The 20095-nt window shown below is 33.9% G+C and overlaps 1 protein-coding gene across 2 annotated transcripts in view; it reads right to left on the bottom strand.

Annotated features, from left to right (window-relative positions):
* The window catches only part of LOC140443841 (chitinase-like protein Idgf4), a 38248-nt gene extending 18363 nt beyond the window's left edge, over nt 1-19885 (bottom strand). Inside the window, exon 1 of one of the 2 annotated variants that reach the window (XM_072535318.1) lies at nt 19677-19885. In XM_072535318.1, the coding sequence (XP_072391419.1) occupies nt 19677-19788 (112 nt within the window). In that variant the 5' untranslated portion in view covers nt 19789-19885. The remainder of the gene's footprint in view (nt 1-19676) is intronic. The other variant, XM_072535319.1, reaches the window with a different exon arrangement.
* Nucleotides 19886-20095: the final 210 nt, after the last annotated feature.

The following is a 20095-nucleotide window of genomic DNA, read 5'->3' on the forward strand; positions in this document are numbered from 1 at the left end:
GCTGGATTTTTACCAACCTCGGGAACAAGCCGGTTTCCGCCCTAATTACGGCACAAACGATCACCTGCAGTGCCTCAAAACCCTGATAGAAAAAACTAACGAATATAACCGTCCCTTGGCATTGATATTTGTAAACTTTAAAAAGGCGTTTGATACAGTGGAATTACCGTCCATCTTAAGAGCACTACAAGATTGCAGGGTGCAATATATATGAAAATGCCACAATAACCATAAGTCTACATTCAGCAACTAATAAAATAAAGATAAAAAGGGGAGTCAGGCAAGGTGATACCATCTCACCAAAGCTGTTCATTACCGTTCTTGAGTATGCATTTAAAAGACTAACATGGCAACAGAAAGGAATATCCATCGATGGAGAAAGATTAAACCATCTACGTTTTGCGGACGATATCGTGCTTCTGTCAGATAATCTGGTAGAAATCAAAGACATGCTCCAAGAACTGAATGACATACTACAAGAAACTGGGCTGGAGATAAATTTCGAGAAAACCAAAATGATGACCAATATGGTTCCCAGCGAAGAGATACAGATCAATAACAACAAGGTAGAATTAATCGATAAATACACATACTTGGGTCATGAAATCAGAATAACCAGAGACAACCAAACCTGCGAGCTAAATAGACGAATCACGTTGGGATGGGCGGCATATGGAAGGATGAGAGATATTTTTAAAACAAATACCCCAATTCACCTGAAAAGGAAGGCATTTAACCAATGCATCTTACCAGTCTTGACCTACGGAGCAGAGACCCTAACTTTAACGAAAGCTACTGCCGAAAAACTGAGGGTAACACAAAGGCGAATGGAGAGATCAATGCTGGGCCTGACCTTGAAAGATCGCGTGAGAAATGAGGAGATACGCCGACGAACTGGCGTAGACGATATTATACTGCGAATCAATAAACAAAAGTGGAGGTGGGCTGGACATGTTGCTAGAATGGAAGACGGAAGATGGACGAAGAGATTATTGGAGTGGAGACCAAGAGCCGACAAGCGAAGTCGAGGCAGACCACCCACCCGATGGACCGACGACCTAAGGAGAATAGAAACAAACTGGATTGCAGCAGCTAGAGATAGAGAGAACTGGAGACGTTTGGAGGAGGCCTATATCCAACAATGGATGTGAAAATGGGGCTGAAAAACGAGTATGCGATGAAGTTAAAGAGCATGTGAACAACACGGAACCACGCGAACCTTATAACAAAGTTAAATATGTTAGATGATTTAGTCTGTTAGTCGCTGTTCTTTTTTAACAGGAGTATCAGTGGTAACCGTTGAACGTATTGTGCACAAAAAAACTTACACATGGTTTTAAACCCCTGTATATAAATCACCGCGGACGAAAATCTGTTACGTTGGATGAAGCCCAAAAAAATAGCGTTCACAGAACTAGACGCTATTTTTTTTTTTTTTGAAAATGGGACTCCATCTCTGAAATATGTATTAAGTCAAATAGGAGAAATCTATAATTTTCCTAAAATGACCCGTGAATTATTTCGAAGAACATTACAAGATCTTAACTTTCGATATATTATAAAACGATGCCGGAATTCCATTTTCCCAGATAAGGAGGAAATAATAATCATGGAGACGTAATTATCTACGCTCAATTCGTGAATATTATGCGGCAAAACGAAACATTTTTTACCTTGACAAGACTTGCGTTAACGCAGAACATACAGTCGCCAAAGTTTGGCAAGATACAACTGTAACAAATACACCGCAAACCATTGTTGAAGGGTTATCGACAGGGTTGCGAGCACCGACAGGTAAGGGACAGCGTCTAATTATTGTCGCCCACATTGGCAGCGATACTGATTTTCTGCAAAATGGTTCAAATCCTGGCCAGAAAGCAAAAAGGCTAACATAACAGTATACCATGCAGTCTAAATAGTCTGCTACTTAAACTAGAATTGCACTGACGGTTGGACTAGAAGTCTAACCGCCAAACTTGAAAAAGAAAGCAATGGATAGAACTGGAGAGGATTAGTGATGAACAATGTGCGAATCACATGGGTAATAGTGTGGAAAGATCATGTAGTGTAGAAAAATGTTATGGTTTTAAACTTATTACGGTTTATTCGGTTTATGCGGTGTGGCATGTAAAGTTTGTTTAGCAGTAAATGGTTGACTTCAATTAGTACCTACTATAAACATCCTGGGTTAACCGATAATAGTATAAAAAGCCCGGTTTCAGGTAAAATTTAAATGTTTTCTGGTAAAATTTGTCAATCTTCATTTCTTAATGTTGATTTAATTAAGTACAATAATTCAAACTCATTATAATTTCATTAATACAGATAAAGCTTATATTGACGAAACTGTACTGATAAGAGGGTTTTTGGAATTCGATGATAGTGCGCGAAGGGTTTGCTATTCACCTGTTAAGTGGTTTTCAGGTATTTATATAATAAGTTTATGGAACTGAACACCAACCAGTATTTAAATACGAGTTCTTGATCAAATTTGTTTGTCTTTATGTATCACGGGAAGTGTTAAGTAGTATTACTCATTTTATTCATTACGTTTTCTATCATTATGTGGCATCCATGGGATAATAATAATGGGGCTTCTTCTAGTAGGATAGTGATTGTAAAAACTATATACAGTAAGTACCTTACTTAAAAGAGGACTTGACAAAACTTCCGCTACGAGTGAAATATGCGATTTGACGAAAATATCTCTGACCACAGTAAAAAAAATTACATCCAATTCCATAGAAACAAAAAAAAACGTAAAGATTCCAGTTCCACCAAATGTATGGACGAAGCTGAGAAGGACTTGATACGTCAAAAAGTGTATACCATGTACGAAGAGCAATGCATACCTACATTAAGAGGTCTGAAGCAACGGCCCAATGTTGATAAAACCCAAATAAGCTGTAGCCTCACCAGCTTATGGAAAATGTTGAAAATTATGGGCTTTCGATATCGTATAATTGACAAAAGACAAGTAATTATGGAATCTCATAGATTACAAAAACGTCGTTATGAGTATATAACTTCGATAACATGGTTTGACACACATTCAACGCAACCTAAAGGATTTGCCGATTCCTCCGGTAAATGTAATACAAAAGCTCCGTCAAATAAAAGGAAAAGAATAACGATTTTACATGCTGGATCAGAAAATGGTTGAGTTCCAAATGCCCTGTGGCCTTCTGCAAAGAATATTAAAGACTCCTGCGTCGACAATCATGAAGATACAACGGCAGAACTTTTTGAAGAATGGTTCAAAAATAATATTATGACAAATATTCCTTAGAATAGCGTGATAGTAATGGACAATGCAAGCTATCACAGTCGCCAACTAAGTAAGGTTCCAAACTTGAATAATACTAAATTGGAAATTCAAAATTATATGGAGACGAATGATATGTATTTTGAAGAATTTTACACCAAGCAAGAGCTTTTAGAAGTTATAAAGGCATTTTCGATAAAAAAAGTATATGTTTGTTATACATTGGCAGAGGAAATGGGACATACAGTGCTGCGGCTTCCACCCTATTATTGTATGTTTAATCCGATAGAACATATTATGTGGCACGAATTGAAGTCTAACGTAGTCACAAAATATTTCTCCAACGTTAAGTAGTACTGTAGTAGAGTTAATAAGAAAATATGTCAATGATATTCTTCCAAGTAGTTGGAGAAATTCAGTAAAACACGTAATAAGTAAAGAAAATTCATATGTTCATGTAGATTATAATATAATTGAACCGATCATAATTAATTTAGATGAGAATAGCGATAGCGAAACAGAACTATGTGTGGAATGATACTGTCATCAAATCTACAAATAAATAAATATCTTACATGACATTAGTAGAAAGAAAAACTATATGGAGTTGGATTTATTGGAAGATTTGGAAATTACAAGGGAAACGAATGAAAACTCTCACTGTCTTAATACTCAAATTAATTTAAATTGTACTAAATTTAAACCTATTTTTAAAAACTTTATTACAGCTTCACCTCGTAGGGGACCCAGCTCGACTGTTTAGACTTCCTGCACTGAGCACATCCATAGTAATTTTATAGTTATACCATTGACTGTGGGTTCAACTGAACTACTTGGATTACACCCCATTTATATATTTTGCTTTCCATTTTGATTTTCAATTATTAGTATTTTAATTACATAGTCAGATCTCTTCCTTTCTATATTACAGATAGTGCTTGGTAGACCATTTTATTGTAGTCAACCACCCACTGTTTAACATATTGTTTAGTCCGCTTCTTGCATTCTTACTTTTCGTCTATTTCAGTTGCTCTCAAACTAACACCTTAATTATTACAGACATGTTTGAGTGTGAGATCTGGATTATTCAATTTACTTAAAAATATTCTATATAATTTTATATTTCATCAGTGATCTCCTATAGTAGTGTCAGTTGGACTTTTGGTCAATACTTAGTTTCATAGAATTGTAAAAGGTGCAGATCACATATCTATGATTGTGACTGCTCATCCAAGTTGTCATTTGTCATATGTCACCCCAACATTTCCGTTAGATCAGGAGCCATTCTGTCTCCGACTTCTTCAAGCAATGTAGCCTCCCTTAAATTATTTTAAAGTGTTTGTTTGTCTATTTGTAGTGTAGTGTAATGTACAATTTTATGTTTATGACATCTTGTTCTTGCCGGATAGGCCACAATTGACGAAGTAAGTCTATAAACGTTAATCATATAAAAAACCTTTTTTCAACCATAAAACTTCGAGTTTTTATCGAAGTTATTCAATTTCTTTGGTTATAAAAAAAACGTTTCTTGGCTTATTTCAGATGCCCCTGAAGATGATCTAGGGATCGAAAGTACTTGGGCAAGATTTAATTAAACTGTGCTCGATATATGCCTTTTATCTGATCAAAGTAAATCTACAAATGTTACGATTTAAAAAAAAACGGTTCTTTTCAGAACCAAAAATTATTATTAATGTTTGTTTTTCTATAATTTTATCAATTAAAATAGATTTAATTTACTTTAAAACTCATTTGAAAACATTAATTTTCGGGTATATAAGGCAATGCAATATATTTTACATCCGTTTTTTTTGTTTTTGTCGTCGTAATTATTGTAAATTTTGTGGATCCTTTGCTTTATTATAGGAGTACCGTCTAGTCAGTGTTAATTGTCAAAAGACCAACTCTGTCTACTTCGTTTGCTTATCGCTTCGGATCGGTCTTAACAATAGGCCAAGTCAGATAAATTTAATAATATTTACGACCGCACTAATTGAAGTCAACCTTTTTTTGCTAAAAAAACTTTATATAAATTGTTTAAGTTAGTATTTTTACTTCTTTCGCGTTTCAACAATAATTCTGAACGAATCCTAAATATTTGTTTTTTTTTGTACTTTAAATGACTATCCAAGTAAATTATCTTACTTAAAAACGTTGCTGCTTATATAACTACAATAAAAAATAATTCTAAAAAACCGCAGAATAATTATTATAATGTCTTTTACATAAATATTAACATTGAACTCTTCAAATTTTTTAATAACTTGCTTACCTTGATAACATTTAAATGTGACATTGATACATTTATCACAATAAAAGTTATTGAACACTGTAGTAAATCCCAAAATAGATTTAATTAAATTAATGCAATAAATATCTATACAGGATTCACAAGAAAGTAATGTCGTCTTTGTTATTATTTTATATTAAAAATAGATTAATTAAAGAATGAAGTTTTTTTCAATGCTACGTTTGTAACTAAATGAACCAATACAATTTGTAGGCTATTGATTCTGTCCAAAAAAGAAGAGGGCTAAAAGGAACTACAACGTTAGAGGAGTTTTATTGTTCCATATTGGGAATGGACCCATAATGAATGATATTACAGCTGCAACTCGAACCGACATGAGTTCGGAACCGCGTTCCTAGTATCAAAGAAAATAAAAAAATTTATTATTGATTTTAAAGCCATAAATGATCGGTTATGCATTCTTCGAATAAAAGGAAAATTTTTCAACATATGCCTGATCAACGTGCACGCGCCAACTGAGGCAAAAGACGAAGAAATTAAAGATCTATTCTACGAAGACCTCGAAAGAGCATATGATAATAATCATTGAAGACATGAACGCCCAGATAGGAAAAGAGATATGCTACCAAGATTATATTGGTAAACACAGTCTTCACGACGTTGCTAATGACAATGGTTTAAGGCTTATTAGTATGGCAGCTTCCAAAGATTTAATTGTGGGAAGTACATGTTTTAATCATAAGAATATTCATAAAGCAACTTGGATATCACCAAATGGACACACAACAAATCAAATTGACCATGTTATAATTGACAGAAGGCACTTTACAAACCTAATGGACGTCAGAAGTTACAGAGGAGCAAATATTGACTCAGGCCACTTCATGGTAGGGGCCAAGTTACGACAAAGAATTTCCAATGCCAAGAAAGAAAGGGGCACTAGACAAGTAAAATATAATTTACATATGCTAAAAAATGAAAACAAAGAGTAACAGTTCCAGTAACATATAAAAGAAACCCTAGAACACACCTGGGCAGTCGACCAGTCAAGCACGGAAATGTGAAACAACTGCAAGGAGGCTCTGAAATTAGCAGCCGAAAGCACATTGGGAATATCCCGAACCCAAGAAAGAAATGACTGGTTCGACCAAGACTGCAAAAAAATAACAGATAAGAAGAACGAGGCATTTAGGACCATGCAACAACGGAAAACTAGGACAACAATAGATAGATACAAAAACTTAAGGAGAGAGGGAAAACGCATACACCAAAAAAAAGAAACGAGACTCAGAAAATGACATATTAGAACGACTCGAAAGCCATATGAGTCACGGAGAAACAAGAAAGTTCTATCATCAAATAAATATTATTAGAAAAGAATTCAAACCGAGAATCAACTATTGTAATGGTAAAGAAGGTAACTTACTTACCAACAAAGAGGATATCCTGTTACGACGGGTAGAGCACTTTCTAGAGTTGCTGGAGGGGGAACCTACTAACAATATAGAGCTGGAATACCGAAATGAGGAACTTATGGAACACCCCTCGGTAGATGAAGTGAAAATATCTATAGAAAAACTAAGGAACCACAAATCCCGAGGCAGCGATGGCATCCGATAATATAAAAGAAAAAAGTTTTTAAAAAATTACGAGTAGTGGTTTCTGAGATACAACAGGTCAAAAGTTAACCGGCATATGCGACGAAGTTATAAACAATAGGATCTTTAAACCATTATATTTTTATTTTGGAGTTCTTTCTCGATAAAAATTTTCATATCTTTAAGATATTTATATCACATATATATATATATATATATATATATATATATATATATATATATATATATATATATATATAGTGTTAACAGAACAAAGACCACAATTCATTGGAAAAGAAAATAGGCGAAGACGAAGCAGATCCCCACAACAAGAAATAGAAATAACAGATAGGGAAATGAAAAAGGCTATCAAAGCAATCAAAAATAAGAAAGCACCACGACCTGGAGTCATCTCACCTGAGCTTATAAAGTACGGATCAAAAAAAATATACCGGATTATAAAATGGATATTTCAGAAAGCCATAAATGGAGAACAGCTCCCAAAGGAATGGACGGAGGCATATATGACATATATATATATTTAAGAAAGGAGATAGAAAACGATGCGAAAACTATAGAGGAATAAGCGTAATATCATCAATAGGAAGATTATATGGGAAGATACTGCGAATAAAGATAGAGCAAGCGATAAAAGACAAAATCGGAGAGGATCAGGCAGGCTTCATGGCAAGAAGATCATGCATAGACCACATATACACACTAGAACAACTGTTGAAAAAGAAAAAAGCAAAAAATAGAAATATACATTTGGCATTTGTGGACCTGAGAAAGGCGTATGACTCTGTACCAAGGTGAGAACTATGAGAGGCAATGTATAAATTAGAAATACAGACGGAACTCATAGAAGCTACAAAAGCTCTGTAGAAAGGAAATAAAGTGTCCATCAAAATGGGAACAAGATTCATAGGAGACTTCACCACAACAAAAGGGCTCCTGCAGGGCTGTTCCACATCTTCAACCCTATTCAAAATATACTTAGAGAAAGCCTTGACTACATGGAAAAGAAAATGCGAAGGCATAGGAGTACCGGTACGAAACGAATACCTATATAAGTTAAGCTTTGCAGACGATCAAGTAGTGATTGCACAACACCAACAAGACCTCAGTTACATAATGAAGAAACTACAAGAAGAATATACCAAGGTTGGCCTAGATATTAACCTCGCGAAAACAGAGTATCTATTTACAAGTGAAGAAGATATAGAAGATCTACAGATTGGCGACAACGTAAAAATCAAAGGAAAGGATAAATTCAAATACTTGGGGTTTATAATCACGAAAAAGGCAACAACAGAGGAAGAAATTAAGCAAAGATTAGGACAAACAAGAACAGGAATCCGACATATCTAGAATAAAAAAGACTAAAGTGGAATGGATATGTAAGAAGAACTAGCGACAGCAGATTGATAAAAAGATTAACCGAATAGAGCCCCATAGGAAGGAGGAAAAGAGGACAGGAACGAAGTAGTAGTAGTAGACGGGAAATTCAAATACTTGGGGTTTATAATCACGAAAAAGGCAACAACAGAGAAAGAAATTAAGCAAAGATTAGGACAAACAAGAACAGGAATCCGACATATCTAGAATAAAAAAGACTAAAGTGGAATGGATATGTAAGAAGAACTAGCGACAGCAGATTGATAAAAATATTAACCGAATAGAGCCCCATAGGAAGGAGGAAAAGAGGACGGGAACGAAGTAGACGGGAAATTCAAATACTTGGGGTTTATAATCACGAAAAAGGCAACAACAGAGGAAGAAATTAAGCAAAGATTAGGACAAACAAGAACAGGAATCCGACATATCTAGAATAAAAAAGACTAAAGTGGAATGGACATGTAAGAAGAACTAGCGACAGCAGATTGATAAAAAGATTAACCGAATAGAGCCCCATAGGAAGGAGGAAAAGAGGACGGCCCCGAAGATCCTGGAGGAACGAAGTAGACGACGCTATGAAATGCCAGAGACTTAGTTTTGTTATAAATAAATTAATTTATACCCCAGTCATCACAGACGAAAATGCAACTGAACCTCTAAAAATCATTCGTACAAGTTGAATTATTCTGAGAATGTTAATTTTGAGTTACAAAATATGCAAAAAAGTTTCCTATTTCTATTTCCCGGCTTCTCCCTAAAACCACCACCCCCAGTAGGGAAAAAACGAAAAAATTGATTTACCAAGAATCTGTGCATCGTGGAAAAAAATATTCCAAATAAAAAATGTAGCTAAAACAATTTTGAACAGAAATGTTCATTAGCACTTTTTGTGTAAAATAAACCGTTTTCTCAAAAATATCGCTTGAAGCGACGCGGTTACGAGCGCGAAATCAATTTTAAATCAAATTTGAATCAATTCGACGGTAAAAATTCGATATCTTTTGAACAGAGCGTCTTATCGACAAAAATCAAAAGGCATTTCAAAGGTAAAGAGTGCAGCTTTCTTATACAATTTTTGTATTTTGCTGCAATTAAAGTCAGTTTCTATAAAACTGTTAAATAAATAAACATTGCGCAATTTTGAAGAACTCTTTTAAACTGTACACATTAAAAGACTTTTTATGAATAGGGCAAAAGGGACAATATATTTACGATGAAACAAAGATGATGAAAATATGTGAAAATATACGTTTAAAATTTTAAAATCTTATGCCGTAACTTGTATGTAATCTATGTAACTTTCTTCTATACCTACTCTTTATAATTATAAAGCATGATAATCACATATCTTCCAATTTTATTTTTATCCTTGTTAAAAACATCTTCTAGAAATAAGGTCATCTAAGTTATCACCTTATTTATTGTACGGAAAGATTTAATTAAAAATAATATCAATTGATTGCTATAATTATTTTTAAGTTAGTACTTGACCTGTTGACTGGCGCTAATTAACAGTACAAAAGATTCTCAATTAAATGGATTATAACATTTTCTGGAAATTCCATTAAACATTACAAGAATAGATTAAAGCTTTTTTACATCTTCAAGATTAAAACATTAGTGCATTGTCTTGACAACAAAAAATAATACAAATATAAAGTTCATGTCAGATAAGATATCACAAAAAATAGATAATGATATAAAAGAATATCAATATAGATTCAGTAGAGGGTGCGGCACATTCAGAATAGGGTAGCGAGTAGGAACTTAGGGTAGCGAGTAGGAACTCCTTTTTGGACAGTCCTATCATGGAAAGTGAATCAATCCCTGCCTTCCGCAGATTCCAGGTGTTTCCTGGCCCGGGAAACTAGTACCTGTTAAGGGTCCCTTGTCCAGGGTCATGGATGAAGACCACAACGGCATCCAGGGTGAAGGGCTTCACAACGGACTGGAGGGCGGAGGTGGAGCTCCATGGTTTTAGGGTTTATATAAAATCGAACCTGGAAAGCGGCAGCTGGTCTTTCAGTATTTGTATTGAGCGGAAGTCATGTAGGCCAGAACGGTCAATACATAACAGAACCCGGTGCGGTGGTAACCACTTAAACAGCGTATACACAGCGGTATAGAAAGCCAAAGGAATGACTACTACACTATTTTTCCCAGGTTTATCAATATGGCTGAGGAATTAAACGATGGCCCCGAGTACGGGCGCCTCTTAAATGAGGCAGAGGTGCGAAGAATCTCCCGCTTGGTCAAATTTGATATCGAAAAAAGCTGTAGAATAGGCACATTGAATGTGCGGAGTTTATATGAACCTGGAAAAACACACAATGCCATAAACGAGATGGGAAGACTGCAAATATCAATTCTGGGTATTAGTGAAATGCGATAGCCCGGATCTGGCCAATGTCATGTGGATGATCATGAAGTGTATTAAGCAGGAGAAGGCAGTAATTATCATCGTAATGGTGTAGGATTCATAGTCTCAAAGGAGGTTAGCAAATGTGTCAGGGCGATATGTCAGGTATCTGAACGGGTCATAATGATTCAGTTGAACGCGAAACCCAGAAATATAAATTTAATACAAGTGTATGCACCGACAGCGGAAAGTGAACTAGAAGAACTTGAAAAGTTCTACGTCGATGTAAAGACTATTACTGACCAACTCAAGACTAGAGATCTTACCATTCTGATGGGTGACCTTAATGCTAAGATAGGAAAAGGCAGACAAAGTAACATTAATAAGCAACTCAACTCCAAACTTAAAATAGAGCAGTCAAAAAAAAGCAACAGTGGATGAACGATGAGATTTTGAACTTGATGGAAAAAAGACGCAATTTCAAGAACCAAAACGTCGAAATGTATAAAGTAATTAATAAAGAGATAAGGACTAAAATAAGAGCTGCAAAACAAACATACTTCGAAAACAAATGTTTAGAAATTGAAGAATTGCAGGGAAAACATGATTAATTTATTATGTATAAAAAATAAAAGAACTGACAGGTCAGAACAAAAAACAAGCAAATAACATCGTTGATAGAGACGGAAAACTAATTATCACTAATTTGCATAAAATAGACAGATGGAAAGAGTATATTGAGGAACTGTTTAGTGATGAAAGGCCCGAGCTTGAAATTAACGAAGTAGTTACAGGACCTGACATAACTATGGACGAAATTGAACGAGCAATACGATTAGCAAAGACCCGAAAAGCGACGGGACCAGATGAAATACCGAGTGAAATAATAAAGCTCTTCGAAAGTTTAGGTAAAATATCTCTCCTTCATCTGTTAAATAAAATTTATGAAACTGGCTATATGCCAACGGATTGGCGGCTGTCGACTTTTGTGATGATACCTAAAAAAGCAAATGCAAAAAGATGTAGTGACTACCGAACCATCAGCTTGATGAGTCATGTTTTAAAGATATTTCTACGAATTTTGCACTCTAGAATGTACCAAAAATAGAACAACAACTTGGTGACACACAGTTTGGATTCCGCAATAACCTTGGAACAAGAGAAGCACTATTTAGTATTCAGATTATGGTACAGAGATGCAGAGTTGTCGAACATCCAGTTTATATGTGTTTTATTGACTTTGAGAAGGCCTTTGATCGAGTAAAACATACTGAAATGATAACCATTCTTCAGCAGGTAGGTATTGATGATAAAGACCTACGCATTATTAAAAATCTTTACTGGCATCAACGTGCAAACATCAGGATTGGCCGGGACACTTCTGAAGAGCTTCAAATACGAAGAGGAGTAAGGCAGGGCTATTCTGAGTTCGTTTTCAATAAAGCAGTGGATAATGTTCAATGTGGTATAAAAATGAATGGCGTCAATATTAATAATTTGAGATATAATGATGACACAGTGTTAATTGCAAGCAATTACGAAGAACTTCAACATCTAATTAATAAGATTACCACAAAGTGTGATGAATATGGCATTAAGCTAAACACCGCAAAGACAAAGGTGATGGTCGTCAGTAAAACGCCAATACAACCGGAAGTGGTAACAGCTTATGGTGAACAACTGGAGAGAACTAACAGTATCACTTATCTTGGTTGTAATCTAAATGAGAACTGGGACATGAGCAAAGAAATTAGAATACGGATAGAGAAGGCCAGAGCTACATTCTTTAAGATGAAGAAACTGTTATGTGGAAATAATATTACTTTAAGTCTGAAAATTAGATTAGTGAGATGTTATGTGTTCTCTACTCTTTTGTATGGTGTCGAAGGTTGGACTTTGACGGATACACTTCTCAAGAAACTGGAAGCCTTTGAAATCTGGTTGTATCGGAGAATCCTACGAATAAGTTGAGTGGATAGAGTTCGTAACGAAGTTGTTTGGCATCGGATGGGAAAAGTTACGGAAGTCGTCAAAACAGTTAAAAACCGCAAACTTGAATATTTTGGCCATGTTATGCGCCACCCAGAGAGATATAATATTCTCCATTTAATAATACAAGGCAAGGTAGACTGAAGAAGGGGCCAGGTCGAAGAAGAACGTCATGGCTTAGAAACCTGAGAGATTGGTTTAACAGATCCTCTGCATCTCTCTTTCCGAGCTGCCGTCAACAAAATTACTATAGCTAATTTGATAGCCAACGCTCGATAATCGAGCTCGGCACATGAAGAAGAAGAGTGCGGCACAGTAGATCAAATTTTCTTGCTGCGTGAAATACAAGCGGAAAGTTAACGAGATTACAGTGGCCGTATTCATCGGCTTTAAACAAGCCTTTGGCAGAGTAAAACAAAAAGAAATATACAAGGCACTACGTGAAATGAGAATTAGTAAAAAATTAGTAAGAATGATAAAAGTAACACTCATAAAAACAGAGAATAAGGTTAAATTAATTAAAAAGAAACAGATAAGTCATAGAGGGGGTGCGACAAAGATAAACACTGTCATCATTGTTGTTCAGTATTCTTCTTAAAATTGTCGTCAAAGAAGCCGGAAATAAGCATGACAGGACTTGGATCTCAACGGAATCACCAATGCCTAGCATTCACTGATGACACAGCACTGATAGCCAGAAGTAAACAAGGATTAAAACAAATACTAAAAAGACTAGAAGCGAAAGCGAGAAAGAAAGGGATATACATAAATGAAGAAAAGACCAAATAGCCCAGTCCGGTTAAAAAAAAGTTGAAAATTTTTCGCAGATATCTGAAGCTTTTAAGACATAGATGGTGGTTACTAGATGACGAATAGATGAAAAAGTACTCGTATTTTTACCTTGCGTTTTTTTAAACAATAATTTTTGATCACAATTTGATTTTTTGTCTATAAGTTTTTCCCCTTATATTTTACATAAACAATATTTCTATCATTTTTTTATATCAAGAATATCTTTATTTTCCCGTTTTTTAAATTAAAATTGATAAATAATTTGCAGTTTGCATTTGATAAAAAAAAAGCAGTTTTTTGCACTAATTATAAATTTTATTAATTTTTTTATTAACAAAATAAAATGTTATTAATACATTTGAACATCGAGGAATTACCGTCTTTTAAATTTGTGCGAAATTTTCCCCCGATTGGTCAAAAAGTTATTTAATTTATTTATCCCTGAGGCTAAATATTTAAACTATTGAACTTGCTCTATTAATGATGCTAGACACATTAAGCAAACTTCATATGATTCTTTAAGACTTAACCTATCTCAGAAGTTAAATGCATATTGCGTTTTCATCGAAATTATTTACAAAATAAACGTTTGAAAAAGGGGTATGTTTTTTTACTTTTAAACAATTGTAATAACTTCTATATTTTTTATGCTACAGACTTGTACGTACAACCATTGGATGGATGGTAAAAAAACTCACATTTTAAAAAAACCTTCTATGATCAATAGGAACGAAGTTAGGGACTATTTTTTAAAAAATCATATCTCCATTGTTAAGACTGTATAAACATTAAGAAGTAAAATTTGCACAAATTTTGAATGAAAATCTAAACCTTATAATGAAACTTATAGCTGTAAATTTCATCCAATTTTTCGAAACTTACAGCCCTTCGAAATGAAGGTACTTTCGAAAGATCGACATAGGAAAGTGGAGGGGATAACTGTTTCAGCTCCGTTTTTTTTTTTTTTTTCGAGATCGGAACTTCAAATTGAAACACGTAGGAAAAATGTATATTATCTCTGTTTCCATTGCAGCTAAAAGCCTCTTTTTTTTAATCTGGTGTAGCTCGTCGAAATATGAATTACTACATAGTTTTTACTGGCCGGGAAATATGGGAAACCTCGGAAAAATTGAGTCCATTTGAAATTAACCGTAAAAACTTACTGTTTTTTAATTTGGCTGGAATAGTCTATCGCAGTATTATAATTAATATAAGGAATATAATAATATAATGTGTAAAAAATTACCTGAAATTTAATTTATAAAATATATAAGTATTATTACATCATTGATATAAAAAGAAAAAATACATATATGTTGATTTTCTGGGATTTTCCGAGATTTTCGGTGGGGTGCAAATTATGTCATCATTATTAATACTGCGATATTCGCAGTATTAACATTCTATTCCAGCCAAATTAAAAAAAAAGTAAGTTTTTACGGTGAATTTTAAATGGACTCAATTTTTCCGAGGTTTTCCATATTTCCCGGCCAGTGAAAACTATGTAGTTATTCATATTTCGACGAGCTATCCCAGATTAAAAAAAAGAGGCTTCTAGCTGCAATGGAAACAGAGATAATGTAAATTTTTCCTATTTGTTTCAATTTGAAGTTCCGATCTCGAAAAAAAAACGGAACTGAAACAATTATCTCCTCCAATTTCCTATGTCGATCTTTCGAAAGGACCTTCGTTTCAAAGGACTGTAAGTTTCGAAAAATTAAATGAAACCACGTTTGAAGTGACCGTCGATGTTGCATATCAGTTAGCGCGCGAAATCAATGTTCAACAAAATGTGTAACAGCTCGACGGTAAAAATTAGATATCATTTGATCCAAATCTCCTATCGACAAAAATCAAGAAGTGCTTTGAAGGCAAAGAGTGCAGCTTTCGTATACGGTTTTTGTATTTTGCCGAGAATAAACTCAGTTTTTAAAAAGATGTTAAATAAATTAATGTGGAGCGATTTTTGCCATTTTTATGATTTTCGTGAGAATGAAATTGATCACTTTCATTGACCAATTGTAGTAAAATTTACATTCTTAGAGATATATCTTTAAAACCTATGACATCAAATTACAATTTTGAGTTGTAGTAACAAATACGAGGTATTTGAAATATGAACAAAAAACGCAGAATTTAATGTTTTACATTATAAACGATCACAGGTCACGGGAAATGCATTTTAGAAGCCGGTTTTGGGTGTAGTTTATTGCAGAAGTTTTGTTCTTATGAAAAACGTACTAGTGCAATTTTAAAAAAAAGTTTTAAATGTTTTAGATTGTTTTTTGTGTGAAAGTTTAAATCCAGCGTTTTTTAAACATATTTCAAATGCCTTACATTTGTTGCCAAAACTCAAAACTAAAATGTCATGTTATAGGTTTTAAGGGTTATGCTCTAGTCATAGAAATTTCATAGTAGTTGGTCAATGAAAGGGATAGATTGTATAAATCTCGTGAGAATCATAAAAAAAGGCAAAAATCGCGCCACGTTTATTTATTTAACACCTGTATAAAATCTGAATTTCTTTGAGGCAAAATACGAAAACTGCATACGAAAGCTGAACTATTTACCTTTAAAACGCATCTTGATCTTTGTCGATAGGTCACTTGAATCAAAAGATATCGAATTTTTACGTCCAGCTGATACAAATTTTATTGAACATTGATTTCGCGCGTAACTGACATGCAAAATCGACAGTTGTTTCAAGCGTTGTTTCTAAGAGAGCGGTTTATTCTACACAAAAAATGCTTATAAACATTTTTGTTTAAAATTACTACATTTTTTTATTTGAAACATTTTTTTTACGGTGTACAGATTCTTGGTAAATCGATTTTTTTGCGTTTTTACCCCCTGCGAGGGGAGTTTTAGGGGGAAGCCCGGGGGTAAAAGTCGTAAGCTTGTTTGCATCTTTTTTGGGGTCCTAAAATTAATATTTATGGCAAAATTCAGCTTATTCGTATGATTTTTAGAGGTTCAGTGGCATTTTCGTCTCTGACGACTGGAGTATAAGGTAAAAGAAATCCTCCTAGAAACAAAAGTTAAAATATTAAGTACTGTATACCTACCGATCTTATATGACTGCTACTGCTAGGCTATAACTCTAAATGATATACTCTAAAAGTAAAATTCACCTTAAAAAAATAAGATACATTACAGCAATAATCCAAGAAAGACAAACGTATGACCAATACAACACAAATTAAAAAAATTTTAAAACAGGTATTTACAGGAAAGTAAAACGAGTGAGGTATGCATGGATTAACAAAGTGAAATGGGTATTGAAAAACATGGAATGCCCATATTGGCAAACGGCAGAAAATCTAGCAATCGACCCTAAACGATGGAAAATATGGCTAATCGAAACATTCATGAGCTAAACCATAGAGTAAGGATTGAATTGTATAGGTATTTATGTATTATATAAAAATTATAAGCTAGATTTTAATTAACCTTTTTACAATTTGACAGTTACTACAGATATATGCAACAAATTTCTCACATTATTGAAAATGAGTTAAAAATACATATCACAGTAAAAGAGTTTTACTTAGGGGGGGGGGTAGGGTATTTTTCCGTTTTTTTTTTGAATATCCAGCTAAAATTTCAGAGTGTTCGGAGCAAAATTGATGGAGTTATAGGCATTTAAGAGTGAGCAAGTTAAGTTAGTGAGGTGAGTCAAGTGAGTGAGTGAGGTGAGTAAATGAGGCGAGTAAGTGAGGTCAGTGGGTGAGGTGAATGATCGAGGTAAGTGAGTGAGTGAGTGAGCTGCGTGAGTAAGGGGAGTGAGTGAGGTAAGTGATTGAGGTGAGTGACTGAGTGACGTGAATGAGTGAGGTGAGTGAGTAACGTTAGTGAACTTGGTGTGTTAGTGAGATGAGTGAGTAAGGTCAGTGAGCACTCACATAAAAATTGGAATAAGTACAGTGTCAAGTTTTCATAATTATACACACGCGGCATAATATAACAATCGATATCGAATTACTAGAGCGGATTAAATGGCTGCAGACGCAACAAAAAAAGGCAGAGTTCGTCGAAAGCAAAAAATGCTCTAGATATTTTAGCAGGAATCATGTCGCTCTATGGGCAAGGAATAGACTATACTGTGTGAGTATAAAAAAAATAAGCTTTTTTTTAACAGCGTTTTTCTCGGAATAATTTTTTTCAAGTTTTTCAAGTTTCGATATATTGTCCATTTTGTTGTTATAATTAATTTACAACATCAAATTTGTTAAATTTTAACAAAAAATTTTTAAAAATTCAAATATTTTGTCTTTTTTACTTTTAAAATTTGAAAAAACGATAAAACGAACGAACGAATTTTCGATATGCAGATGATGATACTGGCCGATAACATCAAAGATTTACAGATGATGCTAAATAGAGTAAATACAACTGACAACCAATTTGGACTGAAGATTAATAGAAAGAAAACTAAATTTATGGTGATCAGTAAAAAGAACATTCAACATATCGACCTGAATATTGAAGCCGAACGTGTTGAAAGAGTACACCGATTTAAATATCTGTATATGAATTGAAATGAAACGAATTGAAATAGCAAGATCCAAATTCATCAAAATGAGAAAGCTCTTAAGCAACCGCCACCTAAGCATTAACCTCCGATGGCGCGCCACGAAATGCTACGTACTCTCTACGCTACTTTACGGAGTTGAAGGGTGGACTTTAACAGCAGCAACTATAAAGAAGTTAGCGGCTTTAGAAATGTGGCTGTATCGACGCATACTGAGAATACCTTGGACGGACAGAGTGACCAACACAGAGGTATTAAGACGAATGGGTAAAGAGGTGGAATTGTTAACAACTGTTAAAAGGAGGAAAGCGTCATACCTGGGCCATGTGTTCCGTAATGATAAGTACAGTCTGCTGCAGCTTGTCGTGGAAGGCAAGATTGAAGGTAGAAGAGGTTTGGGCAGAAAGAAGAAATCCTGGCTGAGAAACTTGAGAGAATGGTTTTAATTACCAGAAGCTGCGAACATAATACATGCGGCACAAAACAGAGAAACCTATCGTTTGATGGTCGCCAACCTTCGGTAGAACACGGCACATAAAGAAGATAAAACGAACAAAATCTCGGCGTTGCGACCTAGGGAAACTCATATTCTAACTAAATCTTTTTGGTTTTTTGTCAACAGATGATCCAGTTATAAATTACGATGAACACCCCAAAATATCTTTTTTTTTTTCATCTTTGACAATTAACTGTCATTTTCCTAATTTTTAATATTTTTGTAACAAAATTTCAGATAATACTCTTTAAATGTACTATAATGTTCTAATAAATAAATTAGATCTTATAAATAAATTTATTAAAAATTATTTATTAAAAAAAATTAAATTAATAATAAAATTAAATAAGTTTAAAATTTTGAAAATAAACCCTACATACCCTCCTTCCCCCTCAAAAAGTGGAAAGGAGAGTGGAGCGATAATGAATAAGAATAAAATCGAGTCTATGCAAATCGACACAAGGGACTACTACAAGAGAATGGCAATTAAAATTAATATGTATTTCAATAAATTAGTTGATAAAACATACGACATGTAGTACTTAGACTTTAAAAAAATGTCAAGTTTTTAAAACTATTGTATAGGCATAAAAACTTAAAGATAAAGTATAAAATATTTTCTATAATATTTCAACTTAAATCCACCAAAAATTCATTAAAATGAATTATTGCAAAATAATTGTCATATAAATTACATAATAATAATTATTCTGCGAAATAGGTTTCTTCGAAATAATTTTCTTACGTTTAATGTGAGCACATGACAATGATCAATATAACAATAGACCTAATATGTTAATAACAAACTTTTATGTACCATTATCTAATTTGTGATTTCTAAAAGGTTGTGACATTATTTAATCCTTAATAATTTATACCTACTATCAATTCTACATTATGTATATATATATATATATATATATATATATATATATATACAAAAACTAAGATTGCAAATTAAATAAAGCACATTATGGATACTCTGGGAAAAAATTACCTTGTCGGGAGTTGCCTTTTTCGTCATAGTAGCAAACCACCTTAGGATTGGCCTGTGTATAACAGACGTACGAGAAGAGCACAAGCAAAAATATCTTGAAACCGGCAGCCATTGCTACTGGTCAGTCTTTATCCAACTAAAACTAAAACGACCTCAAGAACATTTGATTCGAATGTCTTCGAAATGTGGACTTGCGCGCCAACAAGTATTCAAATTTAGGAGGGGACTTTTAAGCAAAATGTTATTGCTGTTGAGAAAAAGTATATTACTTTTCTAGGTATTATTTATACATTTTTTTATTTATTAACTGGTACCGCCGTATCAGTTTCCAGAATATGGGTATTTACTGTTTATCGAACTGGTGTTAAAAGATCACATAAATTAATAAATTTATCTCAAATATTCTAGTACATAAATAG

Source organism: Diabrotica undecimpunctata, chromosome 6 (assembly GCF_040954645.1).
Source record: "Diabrotica undecimpunctata isolate CICGRU chromosome 6, icDiaUnde3, whole genome shotgun sequence".
Classification (NCBI taxonomy): domain Eukaryota; kingdom Metazoa; phylum Arthropoda; class Insecta; order Coleoptera; family Chrysomelidae; genus Diabrotica; species Diabrotica undecimpunctata.